Source organism: Lygodium microphyllum, chromosome 18 (assembly GCF_053477565.2).
Source record: "Lygodium microphyllum isolate KBCC chromosome 18, Lygodium_microphyllum_v1.1.10, whole genome shotgun sequence".
Taxonomy (NCBI): domain Eukaryota; kingdom Viridiplantae; phylum Streptophyta; class Polypodiopsida; order Schizaeales; family Lygodiaceae; genus Lygodium; species Lygodium microphyllum.
This window is the reverse complement of record NC_141152.1, coordinates 57,593,141-57,620,230: the sequence shown is the minus strand read 5'-3', so window position 1 is coordinate 57,620,230 and position 27,090 is coordinate 57,593,141. Positions and strand designations below refer to the sequence as shown.

The 27,090-nt window shown below is 41.2% G+C and overlaps 1 protein-coding gene across 1 annotated transcript in view; it reads right to left on the bottom strand.

Moving 5' to 3' along the window:
- Nucleotides 1-6,180: 6,180 nt before the first annotated feature.
- The window catches only part of LOC148020916 (protein CELLULOSE SYNTHASE INTERACTIVE 1-like), a 38,010-nt gene continuing 17,100 nt past the window's right edge, over nucleotides 6,181-27,090 (bottom strand). The window contains exon 7 of the mRNA XM_087698735.1: nucleotides 6,181-6,541. Coding sequence (XP_087554861.1) covers nucleotides 6,398-6,541 — 144 coding nt within the window. The 3' untranslated portion in view covers nucleotides 6,181-6,397. The remainder of the gene's footprint in view (nucleotides 6,542-27,090) is intronic.

Below are 27,090 nucleotides of genomic sequence, written 5' to 3'. Positions count from 1 at the left end.
GTTTATCATGTATTGCATAATAATAGACTTCTAATTATCAACATAATTGTTGCTTGACAAATAATTGTTATTTTTACTTTTTTCCTTTTCTAGATAGTCATAATGCAATATGACCTTTCTAGCCAAAATTGTAGCATTCCATGTTATCATAACCTTTGTTTTGCCTACCATGTCCTCTACCGTTCCCCTTACCTACAGATTGTTCTTTATAACCTCTAGATGACTACTCTTGCAAGTCATAAGACTACCCCTAGCTTTGCCAATAATAGCCACCACCTTGGCCTCTAGCACCACCACCTCTACCTCTAATTGTGCTAGAGTAAAGCATCTCTTTTGAATTATTCTTGCTTTGTGATGAAGTTGCCACAAGATCCAAGTTCTCTTTTATTATCACCATAGATATCAAATTTGCAAATCAAGAATGGTATTACTTTTGTTTATGGAAGTTTGGAAATGCTTGTACTCCTCACCTAGAATGTAGCCACTATATCATCATCATCAACTTGCACTTTGATAGACATTTGTCCTATCATCATATACATAAAAGAATATTGTCCTTGTATCCAACATCTATGTCTACATGCCCTACAATAAAAATAGAAATGCATGTGAAGTATTTTCTCCCCCTGTAGCTTTATAGCTGGCATTATACATCCATAGGGAAACAAAACTCCATAGCATTTGGAACAAGTAAAACACCTTGAAGAGCATCTTTATCTGGCACATGCAATAGCTACATAGGCTAATGCTCATCATGTGAACCACAAATTCCCTCTAAAGTTTCCTCAACCCACAAAGAAATATGATCACAAATACCACGCATATTTTCCTTACATCCTACTAACTTTTTATCATCTTTTCAATCTTCTTGAAAGCATTTCGATACATGTGCAATAGTTGGAATAAGCATAAGTGGTGATGCCATCTCAATTTTTTCTATGCACTCTACCCATACATTAGATTATATAGCATTTGCAACCATCACATCATCATCTTCAATCAAATCAGCATATTTTTTGCATCCTTAATCAGCGTAGCATCAGCACACATTGTCAAAACATCGATAGATAGCATATCTGCATCATAAAACAAAGTATGCATATCTTGTGCTTCCTCAAACAATATATCATTTGTGTTCACAATTAATGTATCATCTCCATCCTTAGTCAAAGCATCAATTGCATTCATAGTTAACGTAGCATCCCAAACATCATCCAAGGAAGCAATAGAAAAATCCCCAAGTTCATCCTACTCAATCTCTAGACCATCGTCTTGCTCTAGGTCTAGCCTATGATATTTTTTCTAGGAACATGCTTGGCATGGTCCTAGGTTGAACCATGTTTCAACCGTATGTCTTGAACCTACATCTCAATTTTTCTTTTTTACAATCCATTCAAAATATACCATCCTCTGGTCTTATGGGACACCTCATAGTTACATCTCCCTATCATAGATTCTGAGATATTCGGTTATATCCCACCTATCAAAGAGACCCAATTCATTTGTAACTCATTCAACTCTTTCTATTATTGAATCCTCTATTCTTTCAAAGTTTTTGCGGCTTCTTGTTTGCTACTTATTGTTGCATATAAACTGCAAATGTTTGACTCAATTGCATTATATCCCCTTTATAAACCACATCTTCATTTAGTGGGAATCTCATATCCAAACCCTCAACCTAGCTAGTTTTACATAAGTACACTAAAGATATCAAGGAAATTTGCAAGTGTGGTGAGAAGATACTAGATCTTTGGCTATGAGAATTTAGCAAGAGGAAAAAGAAAGAAAAGATAGAGATGAGCACAAGTATAATCTATATTGAGAGTTTTTATTGATTTAGGGGCATTTTTACTCATGAAACCTAACCCATAATTTCATAACCCAATTTCCATCATACATTAGCTTCAAATCGCACCCCATGAATGGCTAAGCCTTCTATGAGGGAAGGGAGTGTCAGGCTTGGGCAACCCCATGTCTCCCCCCCTCCTCCAAGGTGGTTGTGCCACATGGAGCAACCATCATTTTTGCCTCCTGACGTGCAAGGTTCTCTATTTGGTCGAGGCAGTCCAGCCCCCTACTCTGATACCAAGTGTCACGGTGGCTCCCTAGTCCCATGGGTCCGCAACGTTAGAATCCACACAAGTAACATGGTCTGCGAGCATGCAGCACTGCATCGCGTCTGGAACATGCAACAAAAGTCAACTTAGAAGATATGCCAAGAAGATGCCATCGTGTCACAACATGCAACCTCCGTGTTGTGTTGCATCACATGCCGTCATGCCTTGATATCCCTCCCCCGCATTGCAGCTCACTCACAACGCACATGTTACCAATATGACTCGACACTGGGGGATGAGGGAGCTAGAGGTACTCCCTCACCCATGACATGGTCCCTTGCTGTGCCTCCGGCTTACCTTATAAATGCTTCCTTGCTATGAATATGAGCTTCTGCCCTCAAGATAGGCTATTCTCCAAACTAGCCTATATTCTTTGAGTTTTGTGACACATTCCGTATCGTGTTGAGTTCGTGATGTGACATGTTGAGTTAGTGAAGTCATGATGCAGTGCGACAGGTCTAGTGCTCATTGGGAGCTTAGACAAGGTCGTGGGAGTGCCCCGCACAGGATTTTGAGGGCCATACCATCATACTTGTTCTCAGCCTAGGTCCACGAGTCTTGAGTCTCCATCCACCTAGTCCCTCTCGCCCTCTCTTGGCTTCACCACGGTGGCCATGGCAGGTGCCCCCGATAGTATCTTTATACTCCCCCAGGTCCACAAGTTTATCAAAGCCATCTGCCCGGTCCCTCGCCCTCTCTCTTGGCTTCACCACGATGGCATGGCAACGAGCCCAATTTCTTTATACTCGCCCTAGGTCCAAATGTTATTCGACCTCCATCCACCTGGTCCCTCGCCCTCTCTCGACTTCACTGCGGTGACCATGGCAAGTTTCCCAACGTCTTTATACTCGCTCCAGGTCCATGAGTCTACACACCATTCTTTATACTCCAGGTGTGTTAGAGTTATTCTCTCTTTCGGCCCTCATTGGCCTTCGCACACATGATGGCCGTCTATGCTTTGTTGGCAACTTGACTCTTGCTAAATATTGTTATCCTAAAGGAGTAGGGTAAGGGGGCCAACAAAACTATTGTCACTCTAAAGTATTGCCTATAAGGTATAACTAGAACTTTGTGTTAACCCATGCAAAGCACAAAATCACAATTCATTACATGTGCCAGAATACACGCGCACGCACACATGCACGCACGTGTGTGATGGCCTACGTGCACCCACTAGAAACCTTTTGTTCAATAATACAATGCTTTGTGCTAACAAGTCAGTGTGCATCCCAAGCATAAAGTTTTTCGAGTGGATGTATACGCAATAGTTCCATATCATTGTTTGACAACAAATGATAAATTTATAGTAGTATAAATTGGAGAGGATAGTTGGTATACTTCATTAACATGAAAGGGTCGAGTAATTCAATAGGTTCCACCTACAATGCATTAGCATCAAAGGGTCTTCAAGAAATGGTAAAAATCATGGATGCCATCTTCCATGGTTTTTAAATATATTTTTCACTCTCAATTCATCCGCTACCTCCCAAAACTTATTGTATAGGTTTGGTCTAATATTTGGAGGTTCGAGAAATATGTTTACCTCTTTTCTATAAATAGATATAAATATGCTGACAAAAACCATCAAAATTGTCAACACATATTATTGTCTGTGTTGTTTAGAATCTTGGTAACATACAATGCTCACTTTAAAGCATGAAAGAATCTTTTGTATTAATCTCCCAAATGTGTAATCATTGTTGTACAATCCCTAGTCAATTACACCACACCTTTTGAACATAATGCTCATATTTTTCCAAGTGTGAAGTACTAGATATATTGGTAAACACTAAAGCCTCAATTCCATTTGTCTTTCACTACATTAGTTCTTAAATCTAAAGAACTACGTAACTTGTGTGGGGCTGAAAGTATGGAGGTAAAAATGCATACACATTGAATAATGGTGAGGTGAGATACCATGCCATCTAAGCTATCTCTCTAGGTAAAGATGCCTCCTTTATATACAATGTAAAAAGGAATGGATAAGGAAAGTCTCTCTCTCTCTCTCTCTCTCTCTCTCTCTCTCTCTCTCTCTCTCTCTCTCTCTCTCTCTCTCTCTCTCTCTCTCTCTCTCTCTCTCTCTCTCTCTCATAAATATGCTTTAAGCAAAGTGGAAAAAAATGCATGGGCTTATTTACTCATTAAAAAGTTTGCAACAATGTATACGTTTGCGTAAGTTTAGGAAAACCTATTCGTAAGTCTTCTAAGGAGCAATTTAGCCAATACATAATAGAAATACCAATGCAAATGTGAAATAGATAAAATAATACCTTAATGTCTTCATGGATACCATATATTTCTCCACCATTGCTCCAAGCAATTAGAAACGAGGTCAACTTTATATAGCCCATCAAAACCTTTATTTGTAAGGTTGAAAGCTTAAAACTCATAATAGTTTCCACCATTTGCCAAAATAAGCGTTCACTATACATATATTGCAAAATAATGGGCCAAAGCATCTAAAGTGAAACATAGAAAATTTGTTCTTGACATCTATTTCTATGTCCATTGTATCCATGATTGGGGACCCAAGGGCATGTGAAGTTGCTCTTAACTCTAGCTAACTAGGGAAAAGTTTTTAGAGAAGCACCATCTTGTCACTGCACAATTGTAATAGCACATGCCCTAAAGGGCAATGCTAGCAAACTTCCACAATTGTCTCTATGCTCAATGTAGACATCCCAAAAGAACACACCTTAATCTTAAGGACTCAAGGTTGCCTCAATGATCCTTCAAGCTTCCAATGATGGTTTTTCTAGTTATCTCATCTACAGAGATGGTTCTCCCTAAAAACATGGTCCCTTCTAATTGCTTACATACTTAAAACTTCTTTAAATTTTCCCTAAGGTATTTTGTCCCTTGCTCTCTTGCACCTAAAGTCCCATCAATTAATCAACAATTAATCAAAACTCGTCTTGATTACAAATGAACAAATGGTAACAACATGATAATAAGATTGACCTTGAGCTTTTAGATTCTAATGTTACAGTAAAAAAGTTGAGATTGGATGTATGGTGCAACACAACGTTCTTTAAGACATTATTTTGTAAGATAAGTTGTTTCAAGGCAAATGCTAACAATTTCTAAATACCACATGCAAGAGCTCTAAATATTTTTTGTAGCCGAGTGAAACTTACAAAATAGCACTTTCCAAACTTTGTAATTTCACATGCTTACATGCAAGACAAAAATGAGTGCATATAAAGTTGTTTTGAAATGTAGAGAAAAACAATAAGATATTAACAGCTCTTCAAGTCTCATATGCTTTTAGTATACCGAATCTTTGAGACAAGGTAAAGGTGATTTCATCACTCCACCATATCATGTAATGCAATAAACATTGATCATCACACTATTAAGAAGCGATGATTCATTAATTATTCTACCTAAAACATCAATCACAGTTGGTCAAACGATATATATTTTCAAGAGTCTACAAAAACCTTCAACTTCAATCATTTCCAAGTTTCCTTTTATAATTTGCGAAAATTTGTTCCTTTCTTCATGATATTTGTGGAATATGCAGATAGGTAAAAGTATTATTGGCCTATTGAAGGCAAAGACCCTTGCAAATCCTTAGTGGGGAGGTTGGAAGTGTGACTTCAATGATTTTTGTTTCTCCCATAAGGCCTGACTGAGGTTGGTTATGGTATCTTCACAACAAAAAATAAGAAAACCCTAAAATCCTAAGAGAAAGTTTGGCCTACATTCGTAGAACTCTTACATTTTGAAATTAAAAAGCATTTGGTACTACTCTCTCTTCAAATCCCTTTAAGTGCACATCACTCTTCCCACATTACTTCTCTCTTCTCCATGTCCACTCTTAAATGCTCAAAAAGCCCCAGTAGTTCTTAATAAAACTACTTCAAGTCAACTTGAAGATTTGGTTAAAATAAGACTATTAACCCTGTTTTGGTGATTTTCTCCACTTTCTTTATCATTGTCTTGTTTCCTTCTTTGGTTTGAAAGACCTTCAGTAAAACCTTCAAACAAAACCACAGGAGATAAATTCGAGCACACCTACATGCAGACATTTTAACAAGAAGCATAACCATAGTACATCAACGACAAATTTACCTTCATATACTTCACCTCAATGGCTTAAAACGGTCCAGTTTAAGTACAACTCACTCAAGACAATGGAAATAGGGGACAAGACGTGGCAGAAACTGACATAAAAGAATATGAATTACCAAAAAATGAATAAGCTTACCTTTGACCGTACAAGCTTTAGATATTGTTACATAAATTACAGGCAAGTACAGTCTGACTCCTATACATCATTTGTTTGACCATTCAAACTCTATCTCAAGGGCTCGGGATGTGCCGTCCCTGTTCGAGTCTGGAACCAGAGGATACTGCCCACTGATCTTTCCAAGCATGACAACACGATCTATCTGAATAGTTACCTTTCCCAAGGATCCCTGCAAAAGCCAGAACTTGAGAAACTCTCCTTCTTGTTTCGTAATATCTTGTAGTCTAAAACAACTTGAAAATCTCTCTCTCCCACGCACACACACTCTCTATCTCTCTCTTTTTTTTCGTGAAGATAATTGAATTAAGTAGTAAATATTTACATCAGACCATCAGGTCAACATTCTCTCTGTATCTCTTACATTCTATTACATGAGACCATCAGGTCAGCATACTCCGTCTCTCACACTCTCTTTGTAGAATTTTACATGAGGCGTGCAGGCTCTCAGAACAACCTATTACATAACCAATTCTAATAAATCACACAGAAGGAACAGCTGGAGTAGAGTGAACAATCGCCAACCAGGGAGTAGCAATATCCGGAAGGACCAGATCAGCTGACATCATAGAAGTGATTTGCCATAACACCAATCCATGCACACGGGCCACATGCCCATGGATGCCCAATGCCGAATCAAAAATAAAGGCATTGCAAGTATGCCATATATGCCACAGGGCTGTCCATCTAAGGAAATGGAATATAGGTAGGAACAATCTGAAGGCAAAGAGGGCATAGAGGACATATTTCCCATAATCCACAAACAAACTGATATGCGGTGCTGGGTCACCGAGAACCACACACGGGAAATGAAATTCCAGATCTGTCACACAACAAGGCAAGAGACAAAGAGATGAAGCAATGTCTCATCGCATGTAGTACAGAAAACACAGTGCCCTGCAAAGATCTTTCGGGCACGGAGCACTTCTCCCATTGGAAGACCCCCAATGAGCAGCCTCCACATGAACACTTTACCCTAATATGGAACCTTAGACTTCCAAAGCTGGATAAATCTTTCATGCCACTTCTTTTTGCTACCCTTGAGATGCCAGAACTTATTAACCTTCCCCATGACCCATCTCTTAGCTTCCACCATCTGATGGTATATCTGATTAGCTGACCTTTTCTGAAAGTCATCAAGAAGCACAAACTTCCAATCACGCCATGGATGCAATGGCTGTAACACAAGCAAAGGAGAGAACCTTTGAGGACAGTCTTGTATTGACGACCAAATGTCCCTGTATCCACGAGACACCCTAAAGTACTGACGAATACGCCTAAAAGAATAAAGGCAAGGCTGCCCAGGAATAACACCATCACAGACTGTCTTCAACCCTAACCTAGCCATCCGATTAAACTTGTGTCGCTGCAAATCTTTATATGGCCAATCCAACAACCTTAAGGAAGCCAATATTTCTCCTTACAGCAAATTATCCTCCTTACGAATATCCGGAGAACGCCAGACTGCAAAACAAAGCATCTCCTGCCAAGAAGCAATTAAATGAGAAAGAAGAAAAGACTGGGAGACCTTTACAGGCCTCGTAGAATTAAGCATATGCCACCAGGAAGCATGAATAACCATGCTTCCATGAGAGATGTCAGTCTTTTCTATGAAGAATTTGGCAATATCTGACCAAGGATGACACTGAATACATAGACTCTGCAAAAGAGACAACCTCAAAGCGCCCATATGCAAATTAACATCCAACAAAGCTACACCCCCATCCTTTTCAGAGTGGTCACATGCTGCCAGGAGATCCATACCTGCCCCAAACAATTGTCTTTCTTTTCCCACGGCATAAATCTAATACGTTGGACCAAATCCAAAAGGGACTTCTTAGTCCAAGGCAACAATGGCAAAAAGAACGAAATTATACTAATCATAATGCATTGAGCCACTTTTAACCTAACATGTAGAGGCCAACTCTGAGATTTCCAATACATGAACCTGTCATGGATTTGGGATGCCATCCAATCCAGCAAGGCACGGGGAGAAACCTCCACACCAATAGGATATCCCAAGTGTGGTTATATTTCCCCTCGGGATTACAATTCCATTCCATCCCATCCCAAGGCCTGGAGATCATTCTTCGTACAGGAGAGAAGGGTGGATTTCTAAGTATTAATGTGAAGACCCGATGCCAAAACAAAAAGGTTCCAAGCCACCATTGCTCGATTGGCATTAATACGATCCGCCTTGAGGAACATAAAAGAATCATCTGCCAAAGATTGGCCCACCAGCTGATCCCCGCTAGGAAGAAATAAGCGAACTATCTCACCTTGAGCTGCCAACTTATCCAATAAGGAGAGTGTTGAAAGCGATAAGGACGCAACTCGAGCAGGACTGAACGAGTGAGTGTGACGGCTTGAGAGAGTATGAGCAGAGTGAAATTACGAGACGATAAGAGTGTACCAACAATATGTTGGTACACAAAGAATAAAATGTATTTATACTTAGGGCATGTAAAGGGTACGTTCACATATACAATGTACGTGTACTATATACACAGAGGTTATCAGGCCTTTATATCCCAACAACCTCCCACTTAAAGGTTCGATATGAACCTCTAGCTAACCAACTCCCACTAGTCGAATGCAACGCTCGTGCTGAGCTCTGCTTAGACTTTTAGTGAGAACATCTACAAGGTTATCTTGTGTTTTAATCTTGGTCAATGTGATTTGCCATCTTCTAGAATCTGTTTGATGAAGTGATATCGCACATCTATATGCTTTGTACGTGAATGATACATGGCATTCTTAGCCAGATACACAGCACTCTCACTATCACATCCCAAAACTGCATTACCCATAGACATGCTGAGATCATCTACAAGTCTGCTCAACCATATAGCTTCCTTAGAAGTTTCAATAGCTGATATGTATTCAGCTTCAGTGGTACTCAGTGTAACAATGTTCTACAACCTGGAACACCAAGAAAGAGCCCCACCAACAATTGTAAAGACATAACTGCTGGTGGACCTACGAGTGTCCAAGTCACCTGCCATATCTGCATCACAATAACCCTGCAAACTAAGTGCACCCTGCACATAGCAAATACTTTTTCTTTGTGTACCCTTAAGGTATCGAAGAATACACTTGGCAGCCTCCCAATGTGCTTTGCCAGGATTTGACATAAACTTGCTAACAACTTCCACTGCATGAGCAATGTCTGGACGAGTAGCAACCATAGCATACATAAGAGAGCCACAAGCTGATGCATAAGGAACTCCGTTCATAGCATTTGCTTCCACGTCATCTTTTGGGTTGTTGGCTTTGCTAAGCTGGAGATAAAGAGGTAAGGGTACCCCAAAAGGCTTAGCTTCAACCATGTTAAATCTGTCTAGTACCTTTCCAATGTACTTTTCTTGAGATAAAAATAGCAATTTCTACATTCTATCTCTACAAATCCTCATGCCTAAAATATGCTCTGCATTCCCCAAATCTTTCATGGAGAAAGCTGATTTCAACTGATTTTTTAGAGCATCCAAGCTAGTCTTTCTTTTCCCAGCTAGTAACATATCATCCACATACAAAACAAGTATGATGGGACCGCCATCTGTATCCTTTTTCATGTACAAGCAATGATCTGCATGGCTGCGTGTAAACTCATGAGATAGCATAAAAGTATCAAACATTTTGTACCACTGCCGTGGTGCTTGCTTCAGCGCATACAAGCTGCATTTTAGCTTACACACCATCTACTCTTTTCCACGAACTACAAAACCCTCGGGCTGTTTCATGTAGATTTCCTCATCAATGTCACCATGCAAGAAAATTGTTTTTACATCCATTTGATACAGCTCTAAATCCAAAACAGCAGTAAGAGCAAAAAGCACACGTAAAGTGGTCATCTTCACAACAGGTGAGAAGACCTCTTGGAAGTCAATCCCTTCCTTTTATGCATAACCTTTGGCAACTAGCCTTGCCTTGTACTTGGGTTTCCCATCAACTGTCTTGACTTTGTACACCCATTTGTTTGGAAGTGGCTTCCTTCCCTTTGACAACGACACAAGATCCCAAGTATCATTTGCATATAGAGATTTAATATCTTCCTGCATAGCTAGTTCCCACTTACTGCTGAACTCACATAACTTGGCCTCTTTGTATGTAAGAGGCTCACCTTCATCTGTAAGCATCACATAATGCAAGGAGGGGTCAAACCTAGGTGGTTGCCTTCTTACGCGTGTAGACCTACGTACCCAATGATCAACATTTTCAGCAATTGGGTTTACATCTGGAGGTATATTATTTTCAGCATTCATTTGCTGCTATAAACCATTTTCAGCATGCTGTTCATGCTGTACAGCACCTTCATTTTCATTTCCAGCACCTGCATTTTCATAATCAGCAAGCCTATCTTGCTGTCCATGACCTCCTTGTGCTTCTATTTGCTGTCCATCATCATCTAGCTCAAAAATAGCCGGCCGATCATCAATTTCAACCTGTGGTATAGCACCTTGAGGCTCATTTTCTGAAGTAATGGGTGGCTGCAAACTCTGAAATTTCACCTTTTTCAGATCTTCATTAGAGGCTAAAGTGGCTTTCAGCAATTTTGCCTCATTGAACACAACATTACGGCTACAAATAATTTTCTTAGACTGAGGTAACCACACTCTGTAGCCAAATTCACCCTCATCACCATAGCCCGTGAAAATGCCTTGGGTAGATTTTGGGTCAAGTTTATTCCTCAGCTCATCCCTAACATGCACAAAAGCATCACAGCCAAATATACGTAAATGGTCATATGAGGCCGATTTGCCAGACCAAACCTCCTCAGGGATGCCATTATTTAAGGACCTATTTGGAGAGCGGTTGCAAATGTGAACTGCGGTTTTGAGTGCCTCTCCTCAAAATGCATGAGGAAGATTAGCAGTGGACAGCATACAACGCACTCTTTCACATAAAGTCCTGTTATATCTTTCAGCCACCCCATTTGAAGAAAGGGGGGCAGTAAGCTCCCTCCTAACACCATGTAAGTCACAAAATGACCTGAATTCAGTCCATGTGAACTCACCCCCATTATCAGTTCTCAAGCATTTCAGCTTTCTACCTGTCTGAGTGGTCACAAATGCATGAAAAGTTTTAAAAACAGCAAACACTTCACTTTTCTTTTTCAGCAAATACACCCAAATCTTCTTGGAACAATCATCAATAAAGGAGAAAAAAAAAAGCAGCACCACCCAAGGATTTCATGAGCATACTACATACATCAGAATGCACTAAGTCCAAGACATTGGACTTACGAGAGATACCAGAGTAAAAGGAATTTTTTATTTGCTTTCCAAACTGACACTCATTACAAAAATCAAGTTTAGAGCCTTTTTCATCAACCCTCTTCAAAGAGCTAAGGGCATCAAGTCCTTTTTGGCTCATACGGCATAATCTCTTATGCCATAACTCTGAGTGGTTGCAAATTTCAGCACCTACAAGAAACTTGCCATTCAAGGCTTTACAGTGCAAACAATACAATGTGCCCTTCTTGGTTCCTTTTGCAATCAGCATGAAACCCTTTTTCACTTTCCACAAACCACCACCAAACAATGTGGTGTAGCCATGCAAGTCAAGCTGACCAACAAATAGTAAACTCTTTTTAATGCCAGCACATATCTGACATCTTTCAACACAAGCTCTTGATCATTGTCTAAAGACAAGTGTATTGTGCCAATCCCATCAATGCTACAAGCATGGTTATTTCCAAGATACACTTTTCCATAACTGCCTGCATTGAACATAGCAAAACACTCCAAGCAAGGAGTTACATGGAAAGAGGCACCAAAGTCTATAATCCAAGTCTGAGTGACACCATCATCAACTGACAAGAGTGCATCAATCACATCAGCCTTGGTAATCTGTATATCCTGCATGTGACATACAAGGGCATCATAATCAATTGCACATAATACATCAGCCTCTGTATCTAAAAGCTCTTCTATGACCACGCTGGAGGCCACATTGGCCTTCTCTTTGCCTTTGGTTGTCTCCGATGCATCTGTCTTTTCTTCCTTCTTTTTATCTCTTGCATTCTTCTTTCTCTCTTGTTCCTTCTTATAATACCTGCAATCAGGTTTCTTGTGGCCCTTCCGACCACAATGATAGCACTTCGTCACACTGGTCTGCTGGTTCCTTGCTACATTCGCCTATTGACTGCTGCTACACACCTGCTGCCGCAAGCCCAGCAGCCATCGCCTCAATCTTGGAAAGCGTGCAAAGTCTTGGCTCTGATACGAGTTGTTGGAAGCGATAGGGACGCAGCTCGAGCAGGAGTGAACGAATGAGTGTGACGACTGGAGAGAGTATGAGCAGAGTGAAAGTACGAGACGATAAGAGTGTACCAACAATATGTTGGTACACAAAGAATAAAATGTATTTATACTTAGGGCACATAAAGGGTGCGTTCACATGTACAATGTGCGTGTACTATATACACGGAGGTTATCGGGCCTTTATATCCCAATAGAGAGCATCGGGTGAGTTACCAAAGCAAACAGCAAGGGGCTGAGTGGACAGCCTTGACAAAGAGACCGAGATAAGGCAATTTCCTCTGTAATCCCTCCATTAAGAGCAATATGGGCCACAGCACCCTGACTGATGGTATCAACTAGAGAAATCATACGAGGCCCAAAACCCATTGTAGACATTGATTGCTGCAAAAATGACCAGCTAACATGATCAAATGCCTTCTCAATATCCAGCTGAAGCATAACAACCTGCTGGCTAGAAGCTTTGGTATAATCAATTCTCAACTGGACATTCAAAATGTTGTGCATTATATTCAGACCTTTAATGAAACCGTATTGACGTGGATAAATGAGGTGCAGAAATACTTTTTGTAATCCGTTGGCAATAATCTTGGAGAAGATTTTATATAATGATCCCATCACTAAAATGAGTCTCCATTGTTTCAAAGAGGTCAAAGAGGGAACCTTGAGCAACAACCTTTAATGAAACCGTATTGACGTGGATGAATGAGGTGCGGAAATACTTTCTGTAATCTGTTGGCAATAATCTTGGAGAAGATTTTATATAATGATCCCATCACTGAAATGGGTCTCTGTTGTTTTAAAGAGGTCGGAGAGGGAACCTTGAGCAACAACCTGATGACTGCAATCTTCCAATCCGAAGGCATCATACCCGAGTTCCACACCTGCTGACACAATCAAGTTAATGGGTCCCTAAGCAGTTGCACATTGGCTGAAAACAACTCATCAGGAAGCCCATCCCAGCCTAGACTTTTCCTTTGAGGCAAGTGAGTCAGCACTTCTTCCACTTCCTCTTCAGAAATATCAACCTCCATTAAATTCACCCATTCTCATTTGACCTAATTACTAACTAGGTCACAAATGTATGTTCGAGCAGAGAAAACAGCATCTGAAAGAATCTCTTGCAAACCCAACAAGGCCCTAGAAAAGTCAACAGTCATCCGAATAATGGAGGCAAGATCAATCACCATATCACCTTGCCCATGCGCACAATATTTTCCTGGGCATATTTCTGATGCAAACGAGTAAAAATTTGATGAGTTTGACAGTTGTTATCGTGTAAAGCTTCGGCTCTAGCTAACAGTTTGTATTTTGCATATTCCTCTTCCTAAAGAGATTGGACCCTGCCTTTCATCCATTCAATGCAAGTGAGCAAGTCATCATCCAAATCCCCAGTCTGACACAAAGACAAGGAATGAGCTAATAAAGCTTCAACATATTGCAATTCAGCTCGAAACGAGGAAGCATGTTGAATACCATATTGTCGGGATAATGCTCGCACATTATCCCTAAAAACCGCCCATGCTTCCATCCCTCTAGATAGAACCTTCAAGCTAAAAGAAGCTATCAGGTGTTGAACACCTTTCAAAAACTGATTTTGCTGCAAAAAAGATTGATTAAATCGAAGAGGCAAACGGGCAAGGAGAGCCTTGAACGCATGAACAGGTCTGTGGCTCATTTCCAGGACCAAAGGGTAATGATCTGACAGAACATGTTGCCTTTCCACCCGCATATCAGTTACTGGAGGAAGAAAGGAGTCACTTTGGCAGATGTAGATCCTATCCAATCTGGCCCAAGTATCTGGATACTGAAAAGAGCGATAAGTATATTCAGCTTGTGATGGATATATCCAAGACCACATGTCCTGTTTCAAAGATGCCGCTGCAAGAGCATCCCAAGCCAGCGCAAGACCATCCATAACCGAATGCGGAGAGGTCACCTGATCTGCAAAAACACAAGCATTAAAATCACACATAACAAAGCCTTGACGAGCCAAGCCAAGCCATTGCAGGTCATCCCAAAGCTAACGACGATCCCTTGCATTAGAAGGAACATACACGCCTACAATCCACAAAAACTCCCCCTCATAACATATTTCGAGGATCAGAAATTGGCCGCGAGTATCTCGAGAAACCAATGCTAGTTGCAGGGAGGATTTGACAGCCAACATAACTCCCGATTTATGTGGAGCACGACCACTAAAAAAAACCACATAATCCTTATACACATAAGAAGATCCAGCCAAAGAATGTTGTTTGTGCTCCACAGCACAAAAAACATCCCAATTTCCCGCAAGCACAACTTTCCACAACCGATACTGCTTGCTGCCCGAAGAAATACCTTTCACATTCCACAAAGCAAGTTTAATGATCAATCAAAAAATAAGAAAAACTACTGAACCATCGCTTTTTCTTTCCCTTTTACATCAATAGCCTTGGCAGCCTGGAATCTCTCCATTTCAGTATGTATAACATCTACAAGATCTGCCCTCTCCAAACCTGCAATCAAAGCTCGAGAAGGAAACTGCAATTGCTGGGAGCGAAAAACGTCCCAAGGAGGCACAAGCCTTCCACGAGCATCAAATCGCAAGGCTGAATCAGAAGTCCTTCTATCTTCCACTGCCAGAGTATGCAAAGGTTGAGGTTTCATATAAGACCCCTTACCTCTACGTTGGAAGGTCTGAGTGATTGGGGGCGGCAGAGGATGGGGAGGATTCAATCAAGAATCTTGCCTAGCATTACAACAAACCACAATGACCCAAGAATCCTCTCGAGGAGACGAATTCCGCCCCACCGCAATCGAAGGACGCTCCCCACCCTCCTAAGGATCATTCTTCTTGCCTTCCTCACGACCTTGTTGGGGAAGCTGCTCTGGATAAGGTATTGTTCGCTGAATCATCTGCTGAGGGTGGTGGTCTTGCATTTCCATATCTTGATCCATAGGGCCCTGCACTACCTCCGTATTTTTGTCGCATTCCGAAACGAAATGGCCCAACTGGCCGCATCTGAAACAGTGTCCTGCAAAAGTACCCCATTTCAACTCATACACCAACGTTTGTAAGCCTGAAACTTCAAAACGATTTTTTGTCAGGCGAGGTTTGCCTGTATCCCATAGCATACATGCCCTATTCCTATTGCACGAAGCCAGCTGAGGTTCCACCAAAACCTCACCAAGGGTTCTTAGTACCATAGGGAGGAGCCTCCAAAGATGCGCACGAAAATCCACCACCTCTACCCAAATTGGGCATACCTGTCTCAGCATGTCTTGAAATTCAAACATGGGCCTCCAAGGGACCACATGAACTAGTTGCCATCCATAAACAAAGGAACGTGTTGCATAACAAGAGCCCGTACTTCCGCAGAATGAAAAAGAACCTCAAAGAACCCCTTTGGGCCATCATAAATCTCTTCAACCAGGGGAACCTGCATATGCCTTGAAGCATCATCTGGGCATTGTTCAGAACTGGCAAGCATAGACTGTAGCCAACTACGAATTCTGGTGATCAAAGGGGTACTTTCAGTAAAATAAAATATGGCTGCCCCCTCATGGAAAGTAGCTATTTGTTGTAGGACCAAGTCGGTTCCCATGACTACTACTACTTGATCCCCCTCCGGTAATGTGTTAGCTTTATCCTCATTGCAGTGGACATAAGCAGTGGCCAGCATGAACTGTAAAGACCCATTAGGTTGCGGACACGAAACATGAACCTCAGGCTGAGGCAAAGTCGAGCCGAACGCAGGTTCTTCAACCGATATCCTATGACGTTTGTCCATCTCTTCACTATCCAGCAATGGCCCGGGTTCATCAGCCAACAAATCACCATCCGAGTCAACCAAGTCTTTGTCATTCCCTTGCCCGATCTACTGATCGAGAAAGGCCATATCGATACCATTAGATTCCTACAGATTTGCCATAGCGGAAGCAGATTCCGATCCCAAAATTCTTCCTCTCTCTCTCTCTCTCTCTCACTCTGCACAACCTCAGGATATGCTACAGGCTCTCTGCGCAGGTCTTGGAACTGCGAACTGACAATTCGCTAATAAGCAGGGCGTCTGAAGTGGCCTTCACGCTCTTTCTCCCTCTCTCTTACACTGTCGCAGAGCAAGGCAGCACAAGGAAGAAGGGCATGCAATACAAGGCGACAGCTATTCGCAGGCAGGGCAGGGCACGAGCAGATCAAAATGAGCCAAACGGGAGCACACAAGCAGGGACCCACTCTCTCTCTCTCTCTCTCTCTCTCTCTCTCTCTCTCTCTCTCTCTCACAGCAAGGTGACCCAGAACGGCACGTCGCACACCAGTAGGCTATGCAGGTCGGCAAGGTACTTACAAGTTGGCAGGGTGAAAACTCGAGGACACGGCTCGATGTTGACGTCAAGGCATAATTGTTGAGCTAAAATATGCATTACTTGCTGATTAGCCTCTTAAACAGCCCCAAAACACACTAAAAATGCTCTTTTAGAGTAAAACCCTAAAACGCGGAGCGATTCGAGAGAGTTCAGTGGAAACCCTAAAACGGGGAGCGGTTCGAGAAAGTTTAGTAGAAACCCTAATTTTTGGGGCACCCTTCCACATCTATAAATAGACAGGCTGCCCCCATTCAGCAATTATCCTTGTTTTGCAGGTTACACCAGCCCACATACCCTCTGCTGCTGTTGGCGCCCAGTTTCCAGCCTGCAGCCTGCAGCCCACCTCCATCTGCTGTCCAGCCATCATCGACTGCAGCCACATCATCTTCAGCCTATCCATTGCTGTAGGCGACAGCTCTCAGCTGCTGGCAACTGCTCCAACCTGTCCCAGACTGCTGTTCAGCCTGCTGTCCATCATCTCCAGGGTCAGCCAGCCTGTGTTTTCAGCATTGCAGGCCCTAACACTCTCAGACACTGTTTCAGCCTGCTGTTTACAGCAGACTGTGCACAGTTTCCAGCCCCCCATCGGTGGTACACTACTGCGTTTACCAGTTTTCAGTCTCCAGACTGCTGCGTTTTGGTGACCAGCCTGCTACCATTCACTATTCAGCACTCCTACACTCCGACTAGTGGTCATAGACTTGGGATCCGTCTTCGGTGGACGTCACACTCCGACATTGCTCTACCCTTGGGCACACTGTACACTCTTACATTCATTTACAGCATTCATTCACTTCAGAGTTGTGTTCTCTCTCTCCCTTCTTCTGTTTGTGTTTGAGTTTTGAGTTTTGAGTTTAGGGTTTGAGTTTTGAGTTTTGCGTTTAGGGTTTGAGTTTTGCCCTCTGTGTCTGTGTCTGTGTCTGTGTCTTTGTATTTCTGTCGTGGTTGTACACTCCGTGTGTCCTCAGTGCAAACCCTAGCAGTCTTCTTAACAAGAATGAATTGCACACAGGTCTGAGGGGAGATCTCCCGCAGCGCACAGGGCAAGACGCACGTCACCAGGTCAGGGGGGAACCAGATCTGCCATCGCTTCACCAACTCCCTCTCTCTCTCTCTCTCTCTCTCTCTCTCTCTCTCTCTCTCTCTCTCTCGTTAAGAAATGTGCAATCACATCCACCATAGCCTCTTTGTATGGGACAAACAAGGCAAATAAACAAACTGCAAATAAAGCTTTAGACTAGGTCATGTATGCACGGTTTATTAAAACCACGGTTGTTGAATACCATGGTCCCTTTCCACCTATCTCCACCTACCAATACCACCTACTGTAAGCCTATAAAGGCACTCATCCCCACACTCATTCATCAGTCATTATCAATCAGTTGTACTTGCATTTTGCTTGGATAATATTAGTTGTTCTTCCTTGTCAATGCTTCTATCTCATTATGGTTATCAATGATCCTCCATAGCATGCATTCTCAGTATTTTAACATCTCTCTCTCTCTCTCTCTCTCTCTCTCTCTCTCTCTCTCTCTCTCTCGGAGGCACAACTTGATTCTAATTTTCAAAGTTGAGGAATTCTGAAAAGACCATCGTTGAAAAAGGACAAGGAAAAACTATTCAAACAAATGGCCATAGTAGGCACGTCCCATTTTTGTGGTGAAAATGACGAGATAAGAATAGGAAATAGCCTCTTATATTACGATCTGCATGGGAATCCACGTTAGAAAGAAGACGAGGATAGATGAGAATTATTTTTTAAAAAAGGCAAGAGATACCCAACCCAAACCTAAAACTCAAAACTCCACGCCTCACTCTGGGAACCCTCAACAAAGGAAGCAAGGTGATGGCAACCAAAATCAGGGGCAATGGAGAGGTCAAACCCACACTGCCACTAGTCAACCATCACAACCAATTTCCTTCTCAACTCCAAAGGACATGTCTGATTTGCGTGTTTGACATAAGGCCCACCTTGTCTACAGCATGCCATGAGGCCCTTCTCATCAGGCATTAGAAACTATGTGCTTAGTCCACATTTTGAGTCGTCTCGTTAAAGTGTTTAGTCCACATTTTGAGTTACCTCTTAAAGAGGCGATTGTAGAGGCCCACTCTATCCAAGTGAGCACATCTTTTCCTGTTTGAATTGTCAATAATGGATCCGCCCCCTAACCAAGACATTTTTGTCTCCCAAGCCCCTATAGCCAGCAAGGAATATTCAGTGTGGGAATAACTACTCCATCAAGATCCGTGGTCTAGGTCACTTCAAGTTTGATACCAACAAGGGTCAGAATCCCGCTTTGTTGGACGATATGTATATGTCCCCCAACTTAGTGCGATATTTTATCCGTTCACCAGCTTACCGATTGGGGCGAGTAGGTTTCTTTACTGCGATCACAATCGAGATCATAGACTCTTAGACTGGTTTAGTGATTGTGCAAGGTAAGACACATCCTAATGGCCTCTACATGATGACTCGATTCCTTTCCCAACCAACCATAGAGGACTCAAGAGTTTCGTTGATTCCAAGATTTAGCCACCACATGGAAGCCTACGAACAATGAGCATATTTGGCATTATCACTTCAGATACCTTGGGTATGACTCACTCTATGAGTTATGAGACTATTAGATGGTTGAGAGTCTTCCCCACCTTAAACTATCGAAGGATATTTTTCAAACTTGTCGATTCCGAAAACAGCACCACACACCATTCCACAGAGTCGAGGCACCCTTGAGATTCATTCATGTTAATCTTTGTGGGCAAACATCCACTACCACCTTAATATCTTCTACTCAAGATCGATGCGAATACACCCTTCCCTACTACTTCAGATTGACAAGAAGAGGGCGATTCCCTCTGGCTTTTCCTTCCACACTTAGAGGGCAACCTTCTTTTCTTGAGGGTGACAAGATTTTGGTTCATTTTTTGCTACACCCACTTTTTTTTTTTTTACATATTATATCATTATCCACATCCTTTGGATTGGCTATGATTATAAAAGGGTGCTTCCACAAGTGAATAACTCCCCTACAAGAGCACTATCTAAGTGACACCATCGCATAGCATTTTGCATGAGCATGATGATTTGCATTACCGCATGCATTGGCATTCTATTCTTTAGAGTGATCGACTTTCGACCACCATGTTTGTGGCAACTCATATAGGAGTCTGCTAGGGCAGTTTCCCTTTGCTTCCATCCATCTTTTTTGCTTCTTCACACATCCCCCTGAAAGATGACTTCGGGAAAGACAGGAAAAAAACGATGCAACCTCTGAGCACGAGTGATTCTTCTCCTCCCAACCACGCCTAGATAAGTGCTGGCACCTCTCACTCGTATTCCTTTGCCAGCCGTCCACTTCTCTGGAGTCCTACTATTCTTGGACTCTCTTACTCTCTAGGCTCCCCTTAACCCCATTCGGGTGCCCAAGAGCCCGGACGGTCATTCTCGTGCATGTTCCCCTAGATTTACCTTAATGTCACATTAAATGTCACTTTTAATGTCACATTCCATATTTATGACCTTAACGTGACATTAAATATCACTTTTAATGTCACATTAATGTCACATTTCCTTCCCCTTAAGAATCGGTTTCGTCCTCGAAAACGATACTTGGAAGGTCTAACTGTAAGTCGGGAAACCTTTTCTTTAAAGTACTTACTCGCTCCCATGTTGAGCTTTCTTCTGAACAATCTTTCCACTTAACCAAACATTCCTGATAAATAGTATTCCTTGTTCGTCGATTACAAACATTTAATATTTTTTCTGGTTCATGTGGATTAGATTGGTCATAGAATAGCTCCTCAATAACATCATTTAAGATTAGATTATCCAAATCACCCAGCTTCTTCCTTAATTTACTTACATGAAAAACTGGATGTATTTTACTACCAACAGGTAGTTGGAGCTTGTAAGCCAATTCTCCCACCCTCTTGAGTATTATGAAAGGACCACAATACCTTGGTGAAAGCTTTGGACATTGTCCCTTTTTCATAGTTTTAGTTTGTTCAGGCACCTTAAGATAGACCAATTCTCCTTCTTCAAAGGAGATGTCTCTTCGGTGAGGATCTGCATATGCTCTAGCTTGATTTTGAGCTCTTTTAATATTTTCTTGAGCAAATTTTAACATACTATTCATATCCTCCAAAAAGTATTTAGCTGCCTAAACCTTTTCCTTATGCAGTCCTACTACAAAAGGAGCTCTGGGCTAAAACCCATACATTAACATAAATGGACTATATCCAGTGGAAGAGTGCTTGGCACTGTTATATGCAAACTCTGCTATCGGTAAATACTCTTCCCAATTAGTTTGCCTTTTACTTACATATGCACTAAGCATATCTTCAAGAATTTGGTTAACCCTTTCAGTTTGCCCATCTGTTTGCGGATGATCCGCCGTACTCATGCTAAGTTTAGTATCCAATTTCCTAAATACCGCACGCCAAAAATGGCTATCAAATTTTCTATCCCGATCAGAAACTATATTTGCCGGAAGGCCATACAATCGGTATATGTTCTCTATGAACAATCTAGCCAATTCTAGTGTTTTAACATCAGTTGAAGTTGGAATAAACCTAGCCATTTTGGTTAACCTATCCACAATCACCCACACAGAGTCGTGCCCCCTCTGTGTTCTAGGTAAAGCAACAATAAAGTCCATGGAGATACTCTCCCATTTTCCCGAAGGAATTTCTAATGGATGGAGAAGTCCTCCCATTTTTAATCTTTCAGCTTTATTAACCTGGCATTTATTACATTTGACCACATAGTCAAGGACGTCCTTATTCATTCCAGGCCAATAGAACTGCCTTTTAATAAGACTATAAGTCTTATTAACTCCTGGATGTCCCGCACTAGGGGTATCATGGCACTCAAAGAGTATCTGGCGCCTTATTTCTGTATCTTTCGGGACACATACCCTACCCTTGTAGAGTAAATAACCATTATCAATGGTAAAATTCTTCCACTTGAATCCAGTTTCAGCAACCCCTGATGCTCCATTTCCTTGTTGAACATCCTCAGATTTTCCTTCCTCAGTAGAAGCACTTTCATTTGGATCCCCATTTTTTATTGCTTCCCATATGTTGGAATATGCCGGATCAACCTGGCATTTCCCTTTTAAAGATTCAAGCAACTTGAAAGTGAACTCAGTAAAACTCAATTCATTAATGATGGGCATTCTGCTAAGTGCATCAGCTACTATATTATACTTTCCTTTTCTATATCTTATCTCATAGTCGAACTCTTGGAGGAGTTCAGCCCATCTGGCTTTATGCCCGTGTAAATCCGATTGATCATTAAGCCACTTAATGCTTTCATGATCCGATAAAATCAAAAGTTTAGCACCATACAAATAGTGCATCCATTTCTTCATTGCATGTACTATTGCATACAGCTCCCTCTCATAAACAGAATAATTCTGTTTTGCACGGTCTAATTTCTTGCTCTCAAAAGCAACTGATCGACCTTCTTGTAATAAGACCGCACCTATTGCCTTATCACTGGCATCAGCTTCAACCACAAATGGTTTGTTGGGATCCACTATTAATAGTACTGGAGCTGTAGCAATAGCTACCTTAAGTTTTTGAAAACTTTCATTTTGGTCTGTTCCCCAATTAAAACTTTTCCCTTTCCCTTTAAGTTAGTCTGTCATTGGAACAGCCATTTTGGCATAATCTCGAATGAATCTACGATAAAATCCAGATAAACCTAGAAAGATCTGCAGCCCTTCCAGATTCCTTGGAGGTGGTCATTCAATAATTGCCCTTACTTTTTCTGGATCCATGTTGATTCCCTCTTTTGAGATAATATGCCCAGATATTTGACCTCTTGTGCAAAGAATTCACGTTTAGTTTTCTTCGCATAAAGGGAATGTGTTCTTAACAGTTGAAATACTAATTGTAAGTGTTCCAAATGTTCGTCTCTTGATTTACTAAAGATCAAGATATCATCCAAAAAGACTACTATAAAATGTCCTAGATAGGGCCGTAAAACACTATTCATCAGCTTCATAAAGGTAGCTGGTGCATTAGTGAGGCCAAAAGGCATCACCAAAAAATCATAATGTCCGTATCTAGTACGAAATGCCGTCTTGGAAACATCTTGTGCCTTAATTCTTATTTGGTAATAGCCTGATCTTAAATCTATCTTTGTGAAGAATTTTGCCCCTTGCAATTGATCAAAAAGATCTTCCATTCTGGGCATAGGAAATTTATTCTTCACCGTTATTCTATTAAGTGGTCTATAGTCAACACAAAGTCGCATAGAACCATCTTTTTTCTTTACCAATAAAATTGGTGAAGCCCAAGGTGAATTACTGGGTTGAATAAACCCTTTATCCAGGTAATCCTTAATTTGTCTTTCAACTTCTTGATGCTGTGTTTCACTTAACCTATACGGTGGTTTTGAAATTGGGTGTGTATCCTTATTTATATCAATTGGGTGATTTATATCACCCCTATCTGGTGGAAGGCCACTTGGTAAATCAGAAGGAAACACATCTTTAAAATCATCTAACAAACTATTCAATTCATTATTAACATTCAACTCACAAACATAAGAAAATTGTTGCTTTATATTATAGAAAGTAAAAGTATTATGTACAGGAAGAGACCATAGCATATATACCTCACAAACTTCCTTCTTTATCAGCTTCTGAACTTCAGTAGAACACAGCAAAGGATTATCAGATACTTCATGTTCACCTTGAATGACAAAAGTCTTACCATCCCTTTCAAATTCCAGTGTATTATGGTGATAGCTACGTTTTAAGGATGGTTCCAATCCCCATAGCCACTCCCTCCCTAGAGCAATATCAACTCTTTCCACGTTCATTATTTGGAAATCAAGCTTATCTTTATATCCTTGAATCTCAATTTCCAAATTGGATACCATTGTATCCCATATTTTATTGTCTTGGCCTTGCATCATACGAACAACATATTGATGCTCACTGTTTTGTTGGGGAAGTTTCAATTTTTTGACAAGTGCATAATTTATAAAATTATGTGTGGCAGAGTCATCAATCATGACTCTAACCCTTTTTCCAGCTATCAATCCATGTACTCTAAGTAAATCATGTGGCCCAAAAGTAGGCTGCCACATAGAAGTTGACATACAACACTTATGTTGTACATCCATGTGCAAGACCTCTAAAGATTTATACTTTTCATGGCCCTTTAATTCTAAGGTCTGCACTACATGGATTTGTTTTTCTTTTCCCTTGCCCTTGTCCTTATCCTTTCCTTTGTCTTCCCTCTTTTTCTTTTGAGGGCAATTCCAAGCAGCATGGTTAGGGGATAGGCAATTGAAACACAACTTTTCTTTTTTGGCCTTATCAAAGTCATCAGGACTTAACTTTGGCCTCATATATGGTTTCTTTTCAAAAGGTTGTTTTTTACCCTTTAAAAATGGCATTTTCCTTTTAAATTTTTCCACAAATTTTGAGGTTTCCAATTCCTTAGACTTGGGCTCCGTATCAGTGAGACTAGTGAGTGTACCTGGACACATACTATCTTCATAAATTAATGCAAATTTAATTGCCTCTTCCAGCGTCTTAGGTAAACTCCGTTTTACTTCCTTTTTACAGGCTTTATCTAGTCCCCTAACGAATCCTCTTGTTTTTTGGAATTCATCTATTCCTTCCAGTTTGAGGATTATCTCACAATATTCCTCCAGATATGTCAGCAGGGGTCTTCCCTTTTGTCTAACATAATCCCAATCTTCCCAATTTCTTTCCATTTCATTTTCAGTAAGAAATTCTTTCAAAAAGACAGATTCAAATTGAGCCCAGGTTTCAGGTATTTTATTCGCCTCCTTTAAAGTTCGCCACCACTTATATGCTTTGGGCCCCAAAGTTAAACTAGCCTCCAGTGCTTGGAGATGTGGTGGGGTATTTTTTAATTTATGTAAATCTTCCCATTTTTGGAGGAAATTAAAGATTGTGTCTTTATTCCTATCTTTTTCCTCCCCATAAAATTGAGGTGGTTTCATATCCTTTAGAACTGGATTATCCCTCAATTTATGGTAAGGTTAGGGTTCCTTAGGATCTCGCATAGTCACATCTAAATCTTTCGATGAAGATGGGACATCTGAGATTTCTATCTTATTTTTATCTCTTTCCAACAATAAAGTTAATTGAGATTTTATTTCAGTAAGTGTTTGAGTTAAAAATTCCATTTGAACCCCCTGAGTTTGCACACGAGCAGTAAGATCATCGAATTGCACTCGCATAGCAAAAAATTATTCCCATTGTTCTTCTTGTATTTCTAGTTCATGGGAATCTACCATAGGTTGGTCCCCAGAACTAGAGCTTTCCATTACCCTTTCTTTCCCTTTTTCTGCCATTAATACACTGGAATTGGAAAGCAAAAATAAGAAATTTGCATACAAAGTAAAGTACTTCCCTGATTTTTAATGGCAGGCGGTGGTTGCTGGTTTGGAAAGAAGCCCGAAGAGCAATGAACAAATTTTATCTTCCCAGACTAGAGCAGTAAAGCAGTCATGCTGGAAATTCAATTTCCTGACTTCAGTCGTGTATGACATTCTTCTGTCCCTCTCACAGCAGTCGTGTCAAAGTAAAGTACTTCCCTGATTTTTAATGGCAGGCGGTGGTTGCTGGTTTGGAAAGAACCCCGAAGAGCAATGAACAAATTTTATCTTCCCAGACTAGAGCAGTAAAGCAGTCATGCTGGAAATTCAATTTCCTGACTTCAGTCGTGTATGACATTCTTCTGTCCCTCTCACAGCAGTTGTGACAACAGTCGTGTCATGTCCATCTCACAGCAGTCGTGACAACAATCGTGTCACGTTTCACATTTCGCCTCTGTCTACTGCAGTCGTGTCCCGTTTCCTTGCGACCCCACGCCTGGTCCTCGCGACCCACGCCTGGTCGTTTCGTCTGAACCTTTTTCCTGCCCGTAACGTGTCACATTTATGTGACGTGGCACGTCTCACTTTTTTTCTTCACGGCCCGTCGCATTTTCACGGCACCAGATACTCACGCGACCTTGCGAAGGGCTGACGACCTGGCGAGCGACTGACGACCTAGCGGACTACTGACGATCTGACGAATGACTGACGATCTGACGAACGACGAATCTGGCCATTGAACCATAGGCTCTGATACCAATGAAAGATGACTTCGGGAAAGACAGGAAAAAAACGATGAAACCTCTGAGCACGAGTGATTCTTCTCCTCCCAACCACGCCTAGATAAGTGCTGGCACCTCTCACTCGTATTCCTTTGCCAGCCGTCCACTTCTCTGGAGTCCTACTATTATTCGACTCTCTTACTCTCTAGGCTCCCCTTAACCCCGTTCAGGCGCCCAAGAGCCCAGACGGTCATTCTCGTGCATATTCCCCTAGATTTACCTTAATGTCACATTAAATGTCACTTTTAATGTCACATTCCATATTTATGACCTTAACGTGACATTAAATATCACTTTTAATGTCACATTAATGTCACACCCCCATAGCCATAGCATCTTCGCTATTTTATCCTTCATCACCAACACCCAATGGTGTTTGGGTTAAGCTTATTGATCATCCCTTTGTATTCTCCCTTAAGGAGACAAATTACTCAATAGGACAAACATTGATTAAATTACTCAATAGGACAAACATTGATTAAATTACTCAATAGGACAAACATTGATTGGAAACCCTCACTCAATGCTAAATCAAATTAAAGGTTAAAAGGCCTTAAAAAACTACCAAAAAAAAAAATCCATTGTGGTTTCATCTATCTTTATAGTTTCTCATAGACCACTCAGCAGCTAACGAGTACCTTCTATTTGATACCTTGGCCTCTCTAGGGTGATCACTAGGGCTCCCTTGGCAAGATAACCATCGCCTCTGTAGTCTTGGTAGGTCACTTGGGCTCCCTTGGTAAGATAACCATCACTTTTATAGTGTTGATAGGTCACTAGGCAGCTGGCGTGCACACTTTGCATGATGCCGCAATTGCTTTGGGGTAGGATGCCTTGGGATAAAAAGGAAAATAAATAGACTTGGACTTATACAATACCTTTTTTTTCAAGTTTTGCACCTAAGAGGGGGTAGGATGCCTTGGGATAAAAAGGAAAATAAATAGACTTGGACTTATACAATGCC